Source organism: Euprymna scolopes, chromosome 15 (assembly GCF_053919585.1).
Source record: "Euprymna scolopes isolate OS-2025 chromosome 15, ASM5391958v1, whole genome shotgun sequence".
In the NCBI taxonomy this organism is placed as follows: domain Eukaryota; kingdom Metazoa; phylum Mollusca; class Cephalopoda; order Sepiida; family Sepiolidae; genus Euprymna; species Euprymna scolopes.
The window spans coordinates 78,101,240-78,119,731 of NC_136496.1; the positions used below are offsets into that span (position 1 = coordinate 78,101,240).

An 18,492-nucleotide genomic window follows, 5' to 3' on the forward strand; every position below is an offset into this window, starting at 1 on the left:
TCTTTATTAATTAGTATGATAGTTGGTCTTCTTGCTTGGATTGGTTCAATTGCTTGTACGTTCATGTTCCGTAGAATTTTGTGATTTCCGTTTTCAATTACTACTTCTGATTTGTGCTTGTACCATTTGTCTGAGTGTTGTTCAAGATAAATTGTTTGCATAATTCCCGGTTTACTGTTTTGGATAAACTGCAACATCAGTTAGTTTTAATACTTTAACAAACTGTGTGTTTCATGTTCCTAAATGCATTTTACAACTTACCATTTTGCTAACATCTCCTTGCCTTCAGAATCAAATGCTATATAATCACTGCAGCTGATCGTTCAAATGTGCTTTTCAGTCTATATAATTTACTTATATTGAATTTTGTCACTGGTCTACGGTATATACACACTGACCTTGTATAAAACACAACCCACATGATTTATAAAAATATTTTGTTTATTCCACACTGACAACAGTTTTAGATTTAGTGTGAGGATTGTTGACATCAGTGAAGATGTGTGTAGGGTGTGGTGCAGATGTTTTGGCAGTGAAGAAAATGTGTCAGCTTGTCCTTGCTCTGTGACTAACTTTCTGCAATCGACTGTTATTGTGTGTCGATTTAGATAAACATTGTTTCATCCTGGAATGTTTGATATTTCCCATTATCTATTTTCTTGACCTTTTGAATGATATCCTCTTACATATTTCTGGTCAAATTATGCATTCTAATAGACAATGGTGGAAAACCTCACATTCCTCAAATGGAATCAATTTGCAACACATAAATTGCCTCTCTTCCCAGGGTCAACTGCCAAATATCCAACACAAATATAATTAAAAAGAAGCTTCAGTAATCCAATAAGTCTGAATATTTTTAAAAAGTGTATATAGTACAAAAATAAAGCATTTTTAGTTAGCCAAGCATAAATAGTGTCAATTTTTTTATTTTTAAAAAGATTATTGCATACAATTTCAATAATTTGACCATTTCATTGTTAAAGTATATGCATAATATTTGACACTTTTTCATATAAAAATATTGCCTCTAACTTAGAAACTGGGATCATTTTAAGTAAAAATATATGCCTACCATGTAAACATTTTACCAGGATTCTCAATATTTTTGCAAATCCTTTAGAATTTCCAGCACAACGAAATACATTTCCTCCGTGATATTATTAAGGAACTTTTACATGGACTTTATTAATTAAAAAAAAAAAATGCACATTTTTTTCTGATTTTAGAAAATGTCATCCACAAAATTAAAATCATCAAATTTTTAAACGTTCAATGTCAAAGCTGATACTGTTCGCACACTGATAACTTAAAATCATCCTGAAATCGATTATATAATAACCAGGACAAGGACTGTAAGGACCCGTGGCGCAGTGGTTAGAGTATTTGGAAAAATCAATCGTAAAAGTGATATTCTCCTGAAGGTTGAAGGTTCAATTCTCAGACGACTGAAAAATACAACTGTGAATTACTTAGGACTTCTGTCCAGTCATGGCTGACGGAACGAGAGCATGCTACCCCTGTGAAATAAATAAAGGGTTCCGTTTGAAATCCAGTCTAAATTCCCGAGTTTGACAGAAACAAGTTCAACAAGAAGGTTGGGGGTTACATCAACTAAAATAACACAAGATGAGAACAGTAGTCTGAAGAATCCAAATAATACGAAAAAAACAAAAACAAAAAACAAAACAAAACAAAAATATCTTTTGCGTATTTATTTAACTTATGATAAAATCATGCAATACATCTGTAGGCTTAAAATCAAACATTATACAAAAAAAAAATGATCAGAGATAATCGAACAGGCGATTGCAGAGTTCAAATTGATAGGAACACGCATTTACTCTCTTTTGTACGCTTTTCACACCCTCTCCCAACCACACACTCACACAAACGGCCATTGACGTTTTTATTTTGAAATGTGTTCTTAATAACCAAAGGTCTTTTATATCTTTCAGGTTTTTAGTAATTTTTGCTGTTTAGTCATGGTGGACGTATCCCCTATCCCTGGGAAACACCCAATTGGATATAGTCTTTTTTTTTTTTTTTTTCTTTTATTTTTAAATATATTTCTTTCACAAAGTTCAAAAGAGGATGTGTCTGGCCAAGCGAACGTCTGTCGGCTGGGAAGTGGTAATGAAACGAGTTCCAGTCGGGTCAAGGCAGGGATCATCTTGTTGACAGACGGTTAAATCGATGTCACATTGACTGCAGGTGGTGCTGTAAAAGACACAATCAACAATGTTTTACGTGATACAAATGTATTACGTGATACAAATACAGTAAAAAGAATCCAACAAACAATTATAGGTTCTTCTGTAGGAGATGCTTCCCTGAACTACTTTCGTATTTTCTCGCTCACATGCCCCCATTCCAAATTCGTAGCAGTGGACCGATATCAGTGGATTATTTTTTTTCTATCAAAACTGTCATTAACAATGTTTCTTTCCTTTTTTTTTTTTGAATGTTTAACATATTTCAAACTGATATAAATTATTGCCCAATAAAAATAATTAAATGAAAACAAAATTAATCTTTATTATTTCGAATTATTTAATCAAGTAAACATTTCATTTTATACTTGATTACTCAATTTAAAAAGTTATTCGTAGCAGTGGGCTGATATCAGTGGACTTACTTTTTTCTACCAAAACGGCCATTTACAATTTTTTTTCTTTTTTTTTTTTTATTCTTTTTAATGTTTAACATATTCCAAAATTTTAAACTGATATAACTTATTGTACAATAAAAATTATTAAATTCAAACAAAAATCATTTTTTTCTTATTTCAAATTATTTAATAAAGTAAAAATTTCATTTTGTACTTTAGATACCTCCAACGCGCACCACAGTTTTGCCCCCCCCCATAATGTAACAGGATGTAACTGTAATTTAATTTAATATTATCATCCTAACTTTTTTACCATTTACAAGAAGAAGCTTCAGATAAACTGCTAATATTTAAAAAAAAATTTTTTACAGCATACAAAAATAATGAAAATGCAAGACAAAAATCGTGTTTATATTATCGACGCTTTAAAACAAAGTTCCTATGTAGTGACGTTTTTGAAGCCGTAAACATACCCAAGTTTTAAAAATCTAGTAAAAATCAAATAATTATCATATTTTCCTGAAATTTTCGATATTTATTCATTATTAAATAAACTTACGTAATAAAAGTAGGTTCCGTTAAATATATTAGAGGAAATTTTTATTTTTAGGTGTTCTACGCCCCCCCACCCCATATTTCATGTTATGAAAACTAAACAAAATAAATGTAAGTCGATAAAAATTTCAGCACTTTTTAAAGCTAAGAAGATCCAATAATTAAAAAAATAATTTATATATATATATACAATTATATACAATATAATTATCGACTGAAATGTGTTTCGACGTGTACGACTCATCAGAGTGGCTGAATTTAGCGAGATTCAAAATCAGGACTCATAGTAAGAAGCCTAAACTTTTATCATTTGTCCACCTTGCTGACTGTTTGGATATATCGTAATTTACATAGATTTTATTTGTTTTTGTTTTTGCGATACGTTTTTGAATGAATGCAATTATTTACGAAAGTGCATTTTTACCTAAATGTGAGTTGGGAATAATTTTCCCTTTAACCAATTTGGTACCCCCAGATGGAGAGCGGCATATATATTGTTTTTAAAATATAATTATCCACTAACACGTGTTTCGTCGTCTAATACTCATCAGAGTGGCTGAATCAAGCGAGATTCGAAATTGGGACCCCATAGTAAGAAGCCTAAACTTTTATCACTTGTCCATCTCGCATGACTGTTTGGATATCAGGATACCAGGAACTCTACCCAAACGAAACCACGGTCACCGAGCCAGCACTTTAGAGTACCTGAGCACTCCCCAAAATGGACGAGCTTGATGTTCCACCCACCATTGACGAGCTTAGGAGAGCCATAGCTCTCTCTTAGAGCACCTGCTATACTGCTGGGAGGAAGGAACTGTACCTCATGACATGCGCGATGCAAAGATCATCATAATCTACAAAAACAAGGGAGAAAGGTATGACTGCAACAACTACGGTGGTATCTTGCTCTTAAGGATTGTCGGTAAAGCCTTCACCTGCGTTCTCCCTCACAAACTCCAGGCCCTTGCAGATCATGTCTACCCAAAGGCACAGTGTAACCTCAGGAACGCTAGATCAACCATCGATATGATGTGCTCCATAAGGCAACTGCAGGAGAAATGCTGTTAGCAGAGACAACCCCTATATCTGGCTTTTGTAGACCTAACCAAGGCCTTTGACTTGGTTAAAAGAGACGGACTCTTTTCCTCTCTCCAGAGGATTGGATGCCCTCCCAAACTCTTGAGCCTAATTGCTTTTTTCCACAAGGGATGAATGGAACCGTGCAGTTTGACGGATCAAGCTCTGAACCCTTCCCAATCAAAAATGGAGTGAAACAGGAATGCGTCCTTGCTTCTACACTCTTTGGAATCTTCTTTTCCCTGCTTCTTTCATATGCCATTAAAGATTCTGATGATGGTGCATATACTGACACAAGCAGCAGTGGGAAACTTTTCAACCTTGCACGCTTTCGTTCAAAGAGAAAGGTGCTGAAGGTTCTTATCAGAAAACTACTCTTTGCTGATGTGCTGCCCTTGCTGCACATTCAGAGGAAGCGCTGCAGCGACTCATTGATCACTTTGCAGCGATATGGAAAGAGTTTGGCCTAACCACCAGCCAAAAGAAAACTGAGGTCATGTGCCAAGATGCACACAATGCGCCAAGCATGTCAATTGATGAGCATGCCTTCACGGTGGTGGACAAGTTCTTGGTTGGACCATCTCTAGTAACATTTCCCTCGACTCCGAATTGGATACAAGGATTGGCAAGGCAGCAACATCAATGGTCCACTTCACCAAGCGAGTGTGAGACAACGATATGCTGACTGTCAATACCATGATGAGAGTCTATCAGACAGTTGTGCTGAGCACTCTCCTATATGATAGTGAAGCATGGACCTTCTACTCCTACCAGGAATGTAGGCTAAATGCTTTCCACCTTTGCTGCATCTGCAGACTACTTGGCCTGACCTGGCAGGATCACGTCACCAACATCAATGTCCTAGCCAAGGCACTGATGCCCAGCATGTATATAATCCTGATGACCAGATGTCTGCACTGGCTGGGCCATGTAAGCCGGATAGATGATGGACGAGTCCCTAAAAATCTTTTGTTTGGGGAGCTTGCCTCTGGCATAAGGCTGACCGGCTAACCGGCCCTCCACTACAAGAATGTCTGCAAGCATGACCTGAGGGCCAGCAGTTTCAACCCCTTGAAGCTTGAGATGGCTGCCTCACACCGTGAAGGCTGGCGGACCATCCGACATGTGGCTGAGACATCCGAGAGGAGAAGTACTACACGTTAGCGGGAGAAACGTGCCCATAGAAAGGAGAGGACAGATCCAGCTTTGACCCTGGCTCAGGCAGAGAGATAGAAAGGCTACATCTGCCTGCTCCGCCACACGCTGCAACCCCCCGACTGAATCAGGATGCAGAATTCCATGATTTCTCAAGATTGACGGAGCCAACAACAACAACAATAGTAATAATTTAATGTTTGTAGTATGTTATCACCTTCTATTCTCCGTTGTAATAAAATAGGATCTCCTGATCAAATAATTTATAATCTGGAAACTGTGACACACGTGCGTACATTAAAGGTACTACAGTATTAATATATAGATTATTATATTGAAGATATTTTGTGACTTCAAATGATTCATTTTTGTATAGCAATGAGGATTCACTTACCCGTTGAGGCGATGTTTGCGACTGTCGAGTACACTATATCGTTCATGTTTTTGCTCATTTCTCTGTCGCGGTCTGAAAGCAAAAGTAAGAACAATATTTGTGCATTTATATAAGACGAAACAAATACTCGCTCTCCCACATGGATAACATTCAAACACCTCTTACAGTTTTGCACCATTTTCATGCTCAAAAAGTAAAATCTAAATGTAATACTACCAAACCTTATGCCTAGAATCCTTATTTTAATTTTGATGAAAATCCATTACATGGTTTTGATTGTAGAAAATGTTTAAAATTAAAATCTTAAGCTAAATAAAGAAATTGAAATTGGAGGAATCTTCCTTAATTGAGGTTTAAATGTTATGTATTGTAGCTGTATGCTGATAGATAGAGATTAAGTGAACTGGTATAAATTTTGAAAGTGTGTCATTTAGGTGCATTTTCAGTACAGAATTGCAACGAGCCAAATATACTCATATGCAGGTGTTGATGACTACGGCTATGACAACAGCATATCCTTTTCCTTGTTTTGATTCTCATGTATATATATCCATCGATGTCTTATATGTTTTTATGTAGAGTGGTGTGGTTTTCGGTTGATTAATTGTGTCTAACTGTGTCGGATATATACTCGAGAGTCAAAACAAAGAAAAGAATATGCTGTTGTCATAGCCCTATTGATGACATCAGAAGTTAGATCACGTGTTCAACCGACTCGAGTTTGAAACAGTGTTGTCGGACAGTTTGTGTCAAGGGGAGCCAAAGAGTAGATGTGCGGTAATAATGTAAAAATCTGGGCGAATCTTGGTCGAGCTCATTCATCGACAAATTCGAGTTAGATAAGAAAGAATTAATGGTAGTTTATATATTATTATAAGGATCGTCTTAGACTATCTTTTTTCTTTTCTTTTTTTTCATAATTAACGGTCTCTCCCCTTCTATGAACGGATTCTATCTCGATAAGCTTTTGAATCGACAACAAGCCTCTTGTGTTTATATGCATAGAAATTATTCGTCTCGAGTAACAGAGAGCAAACCACTGGAGATCGATGATGCAAAACAACAGCCACATGGAAAAAGTAATGAGCAGGAATGAAGATCAGATACACATATTTCTTCTTGTTCTTCTTCTTCATCAGGTATCAGGTCTGTTATTGCAGAGATCGATGATCAAGGCTCTCCAGTTCCTTCTGCATTCAGTCTTTCTGGTGAGATCTATAATAGTTTTTCCAGCGACCCTGTTGAGATTGTTTATGGTGGAATGGTTGAATGTTGTTTATCATGTTGAAAAAGTAATATTTACAGATGAACAACAAATAAAAGTAACTTAAAACCATGTGAATTTCTTACAGCCAACACATACAAGACATGCATAAAAAAATCATGAAGAGTGTCTTCATAACATGTCCGTTCAGGATGGCATCCCAGGTGCAAGAGAGAGAGAGAGAGAGAGAGAGAGAGGAGGGAAGGAAATCGATATCGCTACCTGTGAGCCTGAAAAATGCAACTTCTGGAAATAAGGGGCGATAACCGTATATGTCTCAAACTGAAAGTGTTGTGCATTGTATCCATGTGTGCACTCTATGTGAAATAAGGCTGAATAGTAGTTTTGACAGCATGTCTCTATATGTTAGTGAACTTTGTTCATTGTCTTCCTTTGCTCTTTTTTTTCAGCGATTTTTCCTAAAATCAACCTTTTTCCAAGCCGTCTGCCAGCATTAAATGGCTGAAGAACATATGTACAAAGACTTTATATAATTGAATAATGACAGTAAACCACAAGTGCGTATGTGTGAAAAACTATGTGCTACAAGATACAAAAACACTTTTTTCTCTAAAAAAACAACCAAACCAAGCACCATAAATTAATACTTTAAGATGTAAACAAATCGGAACATAAAACTTTTTTTAAACAACCTGAAAAGGGTTGATATGCCGTAAAACAAAACAAACAAGCAAACAGATATTACGGTAGTTTACTTTTCAAGACTTTAGATAGGATGACATCGTAAGAGTTAAACAACTAATTCTCCACTCTATAATAATGTATATACAGAACGATCACGTTGACACACTGGTTCTCGCCAAGTCACCAAAGTTAAGCAACGTTGAGCCTGGCCAGTACCAGATGGGTTACCATTTGGGAAGGCGAGGTGCTGTATGTACCGCGAGGTAAAATACCAGGTTGAGAAACTGGCATGGTCTATCCTTCTTTCGAGGATAGATGTAATGTCACGATAAAAATACTCTTGATAGCCCTGGCAAAGCATCAAGTATTCAGCTATCGACAAGACTTGAATTACACTACAAACTCGTGTAGTGAGTTCAATCTCAGCTGCAGTCGCACTGGATGGATGGATAATTACGTATATATAAATAAATGTATGCATTTCTAGGATGAAAACATTTCAAAGGATGAGAAGTATTCTTAGATTTGTTTTGTATCAGAATTACCCTATTAAGTATCAAAAATCGATAATCGAAAAAATCCGATGCAAAAAGGAACAGGCGATTTTGACCTAAGTTTACACTCTGATTTAGCCTAACACTACAAATCCATTTTAGAAGTTTTACCATCGCACAAGTCGAAAGGTTCTTTGATAAGACAGGGACGCGTTCAAATGAATATTTCTATTCAGAACACAAATGAACCATGATACTTGACTTTTGCATTTTAAACTTTAATTACAGTCATTTTATAAAGGTTCTCTTTTGATAAGTATGGAAAATTGATAATCAAAAAATCTGATTAAAGAAGGAATAATCAGATATTGACCAAAATTAACACTTTTATACAGCCTAATATTGCAAGTGCATTTGAGAATCTTCATTGCCACACAAGCAGAAGGGCCCAGCATAAAATCAACAGCAAGTTCTTTGATAAGACAAGATAAATGCTTCTGCTTAGAGCACAATTGGACCAAGATACTTGACTTTTGCATTTGAAACTTTAATTCAAGTCATTATATAAAAATAATTTTATAAAAAGTAACAGTAGGTTCTCCACAGTGCAATGTAGATTACAATGTATTGTGGACTAAGTCAATATAGGGAGTCTTATGAAGCTTCCTTTTAGGTGCACCATGGTGGATTCCGACTAGAGTAGGCAATCCATCAATTTGATTGATGAATGGGTAATTTAACTGATTTCAATAATAATAAAAGTATTGTAAGTTTGGAACATTCATTGATCCTCATTCAATCCAGGGAAACGTCCTGTCTCCCTGCTAGTATATATATATATATAGGGTGGGCCAAAATAAGGGTCCTATTTTTAAAAATTCATAAATTCATGTAAGTTTTAAGAAGTGTTTTTCGGCCAAAATTTGTTTTGTTTATTTCAAAAAAATCTCGGAAGGGTCAGTCTACACACACATAAAGTTTGGTGAGTTTAACTTTTATTTTGTGGAAGTTATTCAAATTTAAAGATAGGACCCTTATTTTGGTCCACCCTGTATATATATATATATATATATATATATATATATATATATATATATATATATATATATATATATATATATATACACACACACACACATATTAAGAGGTATATTTTGTGAAAAACAGGGATTTTTTTTTCTTTTTTTGGCTTAAATTGTCTGACGACATAGGCTGGATAATTTGTTTATCCCCTCTATAGAAACAATCTTGTAATGATTTAAACAAATACTCCTGAGGTTGAAATAACACACACACACACACACACACACACACACACACACACACACACACACACACACACACACACACATATAAATTTTATAGAATAACTGCTGCTTGTACAGCAGCATTGCTTCCAACAAGACCTTCATCAGATGATAACTCTGGGTCCAAGCATGATTTCGGGATCAGAGCATTATTACTACTAGCCCAGAGCGTCCTAGCAGAATCTTACAATGCCACCAAACTTTGTTGGATTATCGTCAATCTGTGGAATTGCCATATCCATGATGATGCAGATAGAGCCATGTTTTGTATTTTCTTTATGTATTTTTTCTTGTCTGATGAAGAAAGAACAAGATTATTCAAGAACGTGTAGGTTGAGTTCACAATAAAACCTCAGCATCCGACTTTGATAGGAAATACAGTGGGCTTCCAGCTATTTCTGATACATTCTTCTCATAGATCTTCATGTTTTCCCAAAATGTATATATAAGGGCCACAGAATATCCATTTAAGAGTAAATATAATGATTATATGATAGAAAATGAGAATAAATATTAAAATAGTACCACAATATTTAGATATAAACGACACGAAAAAAAGAAACATAAATCATAATAATTATTAGAAAATGTTAAAAAGTAGTGCGTTCTTATAAAATAAATAGCAGAAACTGTAAATTATGCTGAGAAGAAAAATATTGCTTTATAAACTTAAAAATCTAATCATTTTATTGATGGAAGAATTGGTACAAGTTTATGAAGAGTTCTGGATAGTTTACCTGTGATAATAATGAAAATGGTGACAAAAATGATTCCGAGAATTCCCACCAAGACTAAAATGCATGACAATAACCATAGCAGCCGACACAGCTTTTGGCAGCCGACCATTCTCTTTGTGCTGGGATTTGCACTTGGATTGCGGCGGTTGTCTCCCCTTTGGTTTTCAAACAAATAATATGGACCCGGGTAGTTAGATGAACGACTTGTGCCCAAACTTGGGTATTTTAATGGGAGCTGAAAACATAAAAAGTAAAGGCTTTAAGTAAGACACCAAAAGAAATAAAGCAACATAAAAGCGTAAAAGTAAGACATCAAGGGGAAATAGAACAACATATAACATAATTAATATTTACTTATAAATACAGAACAAAACGAAATCAAGATATGTTTTGTTGAAAAATAACTGGCATCAGTTTTTTCACGAATGACACAAAGCAAGACGTTATGAAACGATCACTTAACACCCCATGTGATGAAATGCTAATTTGTTCGTATTATTGTAGATTAAAAACCTCAGTTACCCACCCACCCTTAACGAAATTGTATCTTTTTAGGCGACTATGTGTAATCACCTTAGACAACGTAGTGAATAAACAAAAATAAAAGAAGAAAACAATTATTTGATTTGTTTTACAATCCACAGGTACGAAAAAGTGGTAAAAATTCAAGTATATGGCAAATAAACGTTGGCAAAGGCAGGAAAAGTTACTCTTCTACCTATCTGGAAAGTTTTTAATGGTTTTACCCACTTTAAAACTCTTAATCGGTTTGAAAAACATATAGTGTCGAGTGATAGGTGTGAACAAAAAAAAAAAAAAAAATGGCCACGAACCTGACACCTAAATATGTAAAGGTTTAATAATGACTTTATATTTTTTGAATCAATTAAATGATTTAAAGTGGGTAAAAACACTAAAAACTTTCCAGATAGGTAGAAGAGTAACTTATCTTGCCTTTACTAACATTTGTCATATATTTGTTTACTTGACCACTTTTTTGTACCTCTGTGGATTGTAAAACAAACTTCAATTATTTTTTAATTTAGAAGACGAGTTTACTTCCACATAAAAAATTAACATAAAATGCTCCCCTTGTTTTCGGGTCATTGTAGCATTTTAGTGACAATTAGTCAAGATTGCTTTTTTGTTATGGGAGATAAATTCTGTACTGTTTTTATACTTTATTTTAAATGTGCTCACAAATATAGCATTATGGCTGGGGACATGTCAAGGTATTGGTATTGCGATGGGCCTGATCATAGCACAGGCGTTCATAGCTGTCCATGTTATCGGCTAGTATACGTTTTGAAGTCTTAACTGCTAACTCTGCATGACTGTTGCTTTGAGCATAATAGGCTATTGAAGTATGTTTCCATGTGCCCCAGTTCATCAAAAAGGGGTGTTACTCTTTGGATTCAAATGAGGAGACTTCTTCAGGTACACCGTAAGTACCGAACCAATTTTTCAAGGTGTCATATACAATTTTAGTCCTTCCACCCATCCAGTATATCGACTAACATACACCATAAAGTTCCTACCCTGTATATAGATAAAGACAACCATTACTTGTTGGGATGGAAATTTTGAGTCTACTGCTTATACTGTTCTTGGTTTGACTTTTGTACATTGGATAGTGCAAGAGGGTGTGTAGCATCCTTAGTAGGATATTGATTTGTCTGTTGCCTCCAGGTAGACCAACTGCTTCAATATAGCAAGTGAAGCTACCTCTGTCAGTACCCTCCTTTGGTGTTCCATGTTTCTAAGTTCAGCTATTCTCCATGGCAACCATGTCATCATTTGGTGGTGACAAGTTTGTTCATTTGGACATTGAATTCTTAATTCACAAAATTTGACTTGGCCACGTAGTCTCAATAAGAAATGTGACTCACTCTCGTTCTGCTTCATGGTGTGGAAGTTCTGCCGGTGGACTTCTTTGTGTAATCCTTTAACTGCCACCAGTTGTATCTGGCATAGAAGGTACTCCTCTGTGGCAGAGTTGAGCCTTTCTGGCCCTACCAGTTCAAAGAGTAGCTTGTTAATGTCTGCGTGTACATGTCTCCAATAGTTCATTCCAGATTGCGGCTTGGTCTTCCAATTTGCATTTGGTAAATGGCTATTGCAATAATGCAAATTCATTTGTAAATGTTATCGAAAGAGATGGTGAGTACTGGATATCTGTAGAGACTTGTTGTCACTCAGACTGTAGAGAACACCTCAGATTTGGTATCAAAGAAAATTCTGTGATGATCGCCTGTGTACAAACTCTTACGGGCAATATTATAAAAAAAATCTCATTCCACTTTTGCTTTGCTTTCAATCACGCTTATATCGGACACATCTCTGTATTAAAATTGCCTCTCTATAAATTATCACTCTATAAATTATCTTCCTTATAAATTACACACAATGCTTCAAGCAAACTACAACAACCTCTGATATATAATTGACTGAACTAGTTTACTCGAAAGAACAGTATAGAAATTAAAACGTCATTAAATTAGATTAATAAGCGTTTCTCGCAACAATGGAACATTTGTGTAAGCACGATTAAAGTTTTTGAATTAATCCCCTTTTCATACAATTCAAAATTCAGAGAATTAAAACTGCTTCAGCGAAATTAATCCGTTTATATGACAACATTTCTAGTCGACAACAAAACAATGGAAAGAGCGAATTAATGAACTATATATGCATGCTCAATGAACAGGCACATGAACAACAATAACAATAAAAGTGGTAATAGTAGTAGTAGTAGTCATCCCACGGCAATTCCTTTCAATTGATACATTTTATTTGAATAATAATATTTAACTACTGAAATACATTTTATTTTAATAATAATATTTAACTACTGAAATACATTTTATTTGAATAATAATATTTAACTACTGAAATACATTTTATTTTAATAATAATATTTAACTACTGAAATACATTTTATTTTAATAATAATATTTAACTACTGAAATACATTTTATTTTAATAATAATATTTAACTACTGAAATACATTTTATTTTAATAATAATATTTAACTACTGAAATTATTACATTTAAAAAAAAAATAGTTAATAACATTGTTTTAGATTAAAATAAAAAAAAAATTAAACATTAAACTATGAATTGGCTATTTCTTTTGCTTTTTAAAAGGGAGTCACCACTTATCAAGGTTCGAAGATAAGGGTTAATGAATGGAAGGTGGCAGTTTAGTAATCATTAATGGTGTAGATTGGGTAGAATTTGGATTATTTAATGAGACAGCTCATCAAGAATTTGTTTACATTGGACTTGAAGGTTACCATATTGCAATCGGTTGGGAAGCAGACCAGTGGAACTGTGTTCACTGGCGGGAAATTCTAGGAAAGAAGCTTTGTTCATGGAATCTGTGTTTATAATTAAGCACAGATAGAGAGTGGGGGAAATTGTTGATAGTAGTTGTAAACTAGTCGAGTGCTTTTTGTGAAAGTTTGACAAGGGAGGGACCATAGATTAGAGATCAGACGAGCACTTGCCATGAATATAACAATAGAGCAGAGACAGGCTCGCAACGTCTCTTCTGCGGGAAAGAGGTTGCAGGGAAGAGAAAAGGGCATCACCTACTAGGTTTCGAAGCCAGTATTGAATTCTATCAAAGCTAGATAAGGTATGCCGATCAGCTCCTACCCAGATGTGGCAACAGTACTCCATTTTAGGATCTACTTGGCTCTTATACAAATAAAGAATTGCAGCGACAGTGAGATACTTACTGGAGCGGTACAATGATTCAACCTTTTTTCCAGCAATCTTGGCAACAGATTTGATGTATGTGTTCTATTTCAGATCAGGAGTGAAAGTAAAAGAAAAGGAATTTCTGAAGGGAAAAATGGTATAATGAAGAGGACATTTTATTTGGATTAACTTGTTAATGTTTAGAGAACTTGAGTTTTTTTCTTTTTTTTCTTTTGCCTTGGAACAGGTTCTAAATTCTTGTGAAGAATTTTTTTGGCACGTGAAGGAATGTAACATAGCACAGACGCGCATATGCAAATGAATATGAAATGACGTCACCGGTATGGAAAAATAAAGACTTTAAAAAGGAGATCACGTCAGAGACGAAAAGAACGTTTGAGATCACATGAGAGACGTGGATGACATTCAAGAAGACGATCAATGGTACCTATTATTACTGTGTAATAAAACTACTTGAGCCTGACCAACATCAGATGGGTGACCATTTGAGAATACCAGGCGTTGTATAAAGTTACGGGGTAGAAGTGCTTCCATCATCAGCACCTCCTTCCTTCCACTATCCAATTGGAGACCCACTGGGTAAGCTTTACCTTACTCAGGGGGTCTCCAACTTTGCCTCCCTTCCCCGATTAGGGTACGTGAAGTCACAGCAGGCAGATGGTGGATGAACTGTTGAGCAGCCTGATGGTTTCTTGCAGCATTTGTCAACTCTTCTTCGTGTTAGGCAAATAATACTAATTGAGGAACAAGGGCTAAGACTACCCCTGTATGAGAACTGCCCCTATAGCAATGGCAACCTCCAATAGGTAATAAGTAATGGCAACCTACAATAGGTAATAAGTAATGGCAACCTCCAATAGGTAATAAGTAATGGCAACCTCCAATAGGTAATAAGTAATGGCAACCTCCAATAGTTAATAAGTAATGGCAACCTCCAATAGGTAATAAGTAATGGCAACCTACAATAGGTAATAAGTAATGGCAACCTACAATAGGTAATAAGTAATGGCAACCTCCAATAGGTAATAAGTAATGGCAACCTCCAATAGGTAATAAGTAATGGCAACCTACAATAGGTAATAAGTAATGGCAACCTACAATAGGTAATAAGTAATGGCAACCTACAATAGGTAATAAGTAATGGCAACCTACAATAGGTAATAAGTAATGGCAACCTACAATAGGTAATAAGTAATGGCAACCTACAATAGGTAATAAGTAATGGCAACCTCCAATAGGTAATAAGTAATGGCAACCTCCAATAGGTAATAAGTAATGGCAACCTCCAATAGGTAATAAGTAATGGCAACCTACAATAGGTAATAAGTAATGGCAACCTACAATAGGTAATAAGTAATGGCAACCTCCAATAGGTAATAAGTAATGGCAACCTCCAATAGGTAATAAGTAATGGCAACCTACAATAGGTAATAAGTAATGGCAACCTACAATAGGTAATAAGTAATGGCAACCTCCAATAGGTAATAAGTAATGGCAACCTCCAATAGGTAATAAGTAATGGCAACCTCCAATAGGTAATAAGTAATGGCAACCTACAATAGGTAATAAGTAATGGCAACCTCCAATAGGTAATAAGTAATGGCAACCTCCAATAGGTAATAAGTAATGGCAACCTCCAATAGGTAATAAGTAATGGCAACCTACAATAGGTAATAAGTAATGGCAACCTACAATAGGTAATAAGTAATGGCAACCTCCAATAGGTAATAAGTAATGGCAACCTCCAATAGGTAATAAGTAATGGCAACCTCCAATAGGTAATAAGTAATGGCAACCTCCAATAGGTAATAAGTAATGGCAACCTCCAATAGGTAATAAGTAATGGCAACCTCCAATAGGTAATAAGTAATGGCAACCTCCAATAGGTAATAAGTAATGGCAACCTACAATAGGTAATAAGTAATGGCAACCTCCAATAGGTAATAAGTAATGGCAACCTACAATAGGTAATAAGTAATGGCAACCTCCAATAGGTAATAAGTAATGGCAACCTCCAATAGGTAATAAGTAATGGCAACCTACAATAGGTAATAAGTAATGGCAACCTCCAATAGGTAATAAGTAATGGCAACCTCCAATAGGTAATAAGTAATGGCAACCTACAATAGGTAATAAGTAATGGCAACCTCCAATAGGTAATAAGTAATGGCAACCTACAATAGGTAATAAGTAATGGCAACCTCCAATAGGTAATAAGTAATGGCAACCTCCAATAGGTAATAAGTAATGGCAACCTACAATAGGTAATAAGTAATGGCAACCTCCAATAGGTAATAAGTAATGGCAACCTCCAATAGGTAATAAGTAATGGCAACCTCCAATAGGTAATAAGTAATGGCAACCTCCAATAGGTAATAAGTAATGGCAACCTCCAATAGGTAATAAGTAATGGCAACCTCCAATAGGTAATAAGTAATGGCAACCTCCAATAGGTAATAAGTAATGGCAACCTACAATAGGTAATAAGTAATGGCAACCTCCAATAGGTAATAAGTAATGGCAACCTCCAATAGGTAATAAGTAATGGCAACCTCCAATAGGTAATAAGTAATGGCAACCTCCAATAGGTAATAAGTAATGGCAACCTCCAATAGGTAATAAGTAATGGCAACCTCCAATAGGTAATAAGTAATGGCAACCTCCAATAGGTAATAAGTAATGGCAACCTACAATAGGTAATAAGTAATGGCAACCTCCAATAGGTAATAAGTAATGGCAACCTCCAATAGGTAATAAGTAATGGCAACCTCCAATAGGTAATAAGTAATGGCAACCTCCAATAGTTAATAAGTAATGGCAACCTCCAATAGGTAATAAGTAATGGCAACCTCCAATAGGTAATAAGTAATGGCAACCTCCAATAGGTAATAAGTAATGGCAACCTCCAATAGGTAATAAGTAATGGCAACCTCCAATAGGTAATAAGTAATGGCAACCTACAATAGGTAATAAGTAATGGCAACCTCCAATAGGTAATAAGTAATGGCAACCTACAATAGGTAATAAGTAATGGCAACCTCCAATAGGTAATAAGTAATGGCAACCTCCAATAGGTAATAAGTAATGGCAACCTCCAATAGGTAATAAGTAATGGCAACCTACAATAGGTAATAAGTAATGGCAACCTCCAATAGGTAATAAGTAATGGCAACCTACAATAGGTAATAAGTAATGGCAACCTCCAATAGGTAATAAGTAATGGCAACCTCCAATAGGTAATAAGTAATGGCAACCTCCAATAGGTAATAAGTAATGGCAACCTCCAATAGGTAATAAGTAATGGCAACCTCCAATAGGTAATAAGTAATGGCAACCTCCAATAGGTAATAAGTAATGGCAACCTACAATAGGTAATAAGTAATGGCAACCTACAATAGGTAATAAGTAATGGCAACCTCCAATAGGTAATAAGTAATGGCAACCTCCAATAGGTAATAAGTAATGGCAACCTCCAATAGGTAATAAGTAATGGCAACCTCCAATAGGTAATAAGTAATGGCAACCTACAATAGGTACTTTACTGTAAATAACATCATGAAGTGTAATCCATGTTTAGTTTCAGAACAGTTTCCGATGGTTCATTGTTCTACACAAGTCCTGGGAGGTGACTGGTTGACAGTACACAAAACAGTTTCTGATGGTTTGTTGTTCTACACAAGTCCTGGGAGTTGACTTGTTTGCAGTAGACAGTTCTCGAGTTAAAATCCACAGAGCAAAAGATTCATCCCGTGTTGACACGAAGAAAACATATACGAAATTGCTACAGAAAGGTTTAATACTTATTGAGCAATTCTGTTTTCTGATTGGTTGGTAGCAGAACGTGAATTAATTTGATTCATCAGTTCCTAGCAGCATCGTTTATAAATAGAATCTCCCGACTGCGCGGGATCATACCCCATTATACTGCAAAAATATTGTAACAGTGATTGCTTGTTTTGTTTTGGTTTACGGCATGTCAACCACTTTTGGGTTATTTAATGCCGAAACATTAATTGTAATGTGTTAGATGTTGGTTAGTTGTTTTGGTCTTTCTTGTGGAATCTTTTATTATATGTTGTTGTATATTTTAATCTTTTTCTGGAATTAAAGAATTTTTTTCTGGGTTAATTTTGTTAAATATCCCCCTTAGACTGTTCTCCTGGTAATACTTCATTCGGGCTTCTTTAAAGTCCACACAGCCCGTCAGTTTATGATGTACTGTGTAGTGCTCCTAACACGTTATGCAAATAGGCATCTCTTCCCCTTTTAGTAGATGTGAGTGAGTGGCAGGAGTGTGATCTATTCGTTGTCTAGTCATTACTAAACTCTTCTTTTCTTGACATTTTATTTGCGTCTCTTATTCTGATGTTTAGTGTTACTTTGAATAGTTTATTCTCTGTGCATGAATTCCAACGTTCTTGCCATTTTCTTTTAATATCTATATTTATTTTGGGTTTGATGTCTGTATAAGGGATTTTTCCCATTGCATGGTTTTGTTGAAGTGACTTTTTTGCTCCTTTATCCGC

The 18,492-nt window shown here is 35.4% G+C and overlaps 1 protein-coding gene across 1 annotated transcript in view; it reads right to left on the minus strand.

The window, feature by feature from the left end:
• Nucleotides 1-1,700: 1,700 nt before the first annotated feature.
• Nucleotides 1,701-18,492, minus strand: part of LOC145293926 (uncharacterized) — a 35,988-nt gene continuing 19,196 nt past the window's right edge. The window contains exons 2-4 of the mRNA XM_080140751.1: nt 10,240-10,474; nt 5,793-5,864; nt 1,701-2,220 (exon numbers count right to left, since the gene is read on the minus strand). Coding sequence (XP_079996877.1) covers nt 2,189-2,220; nt 5,793-5,864; nt 10,240-10,474 — 339 coding nt within the window. The 3' untranslated portion in view covers nt 1,701-2,188. The remainder of the gene's footprint in view (nt 2,221-5,792; nt 5,865-10,239; nt 10,475-18,492) is intronic.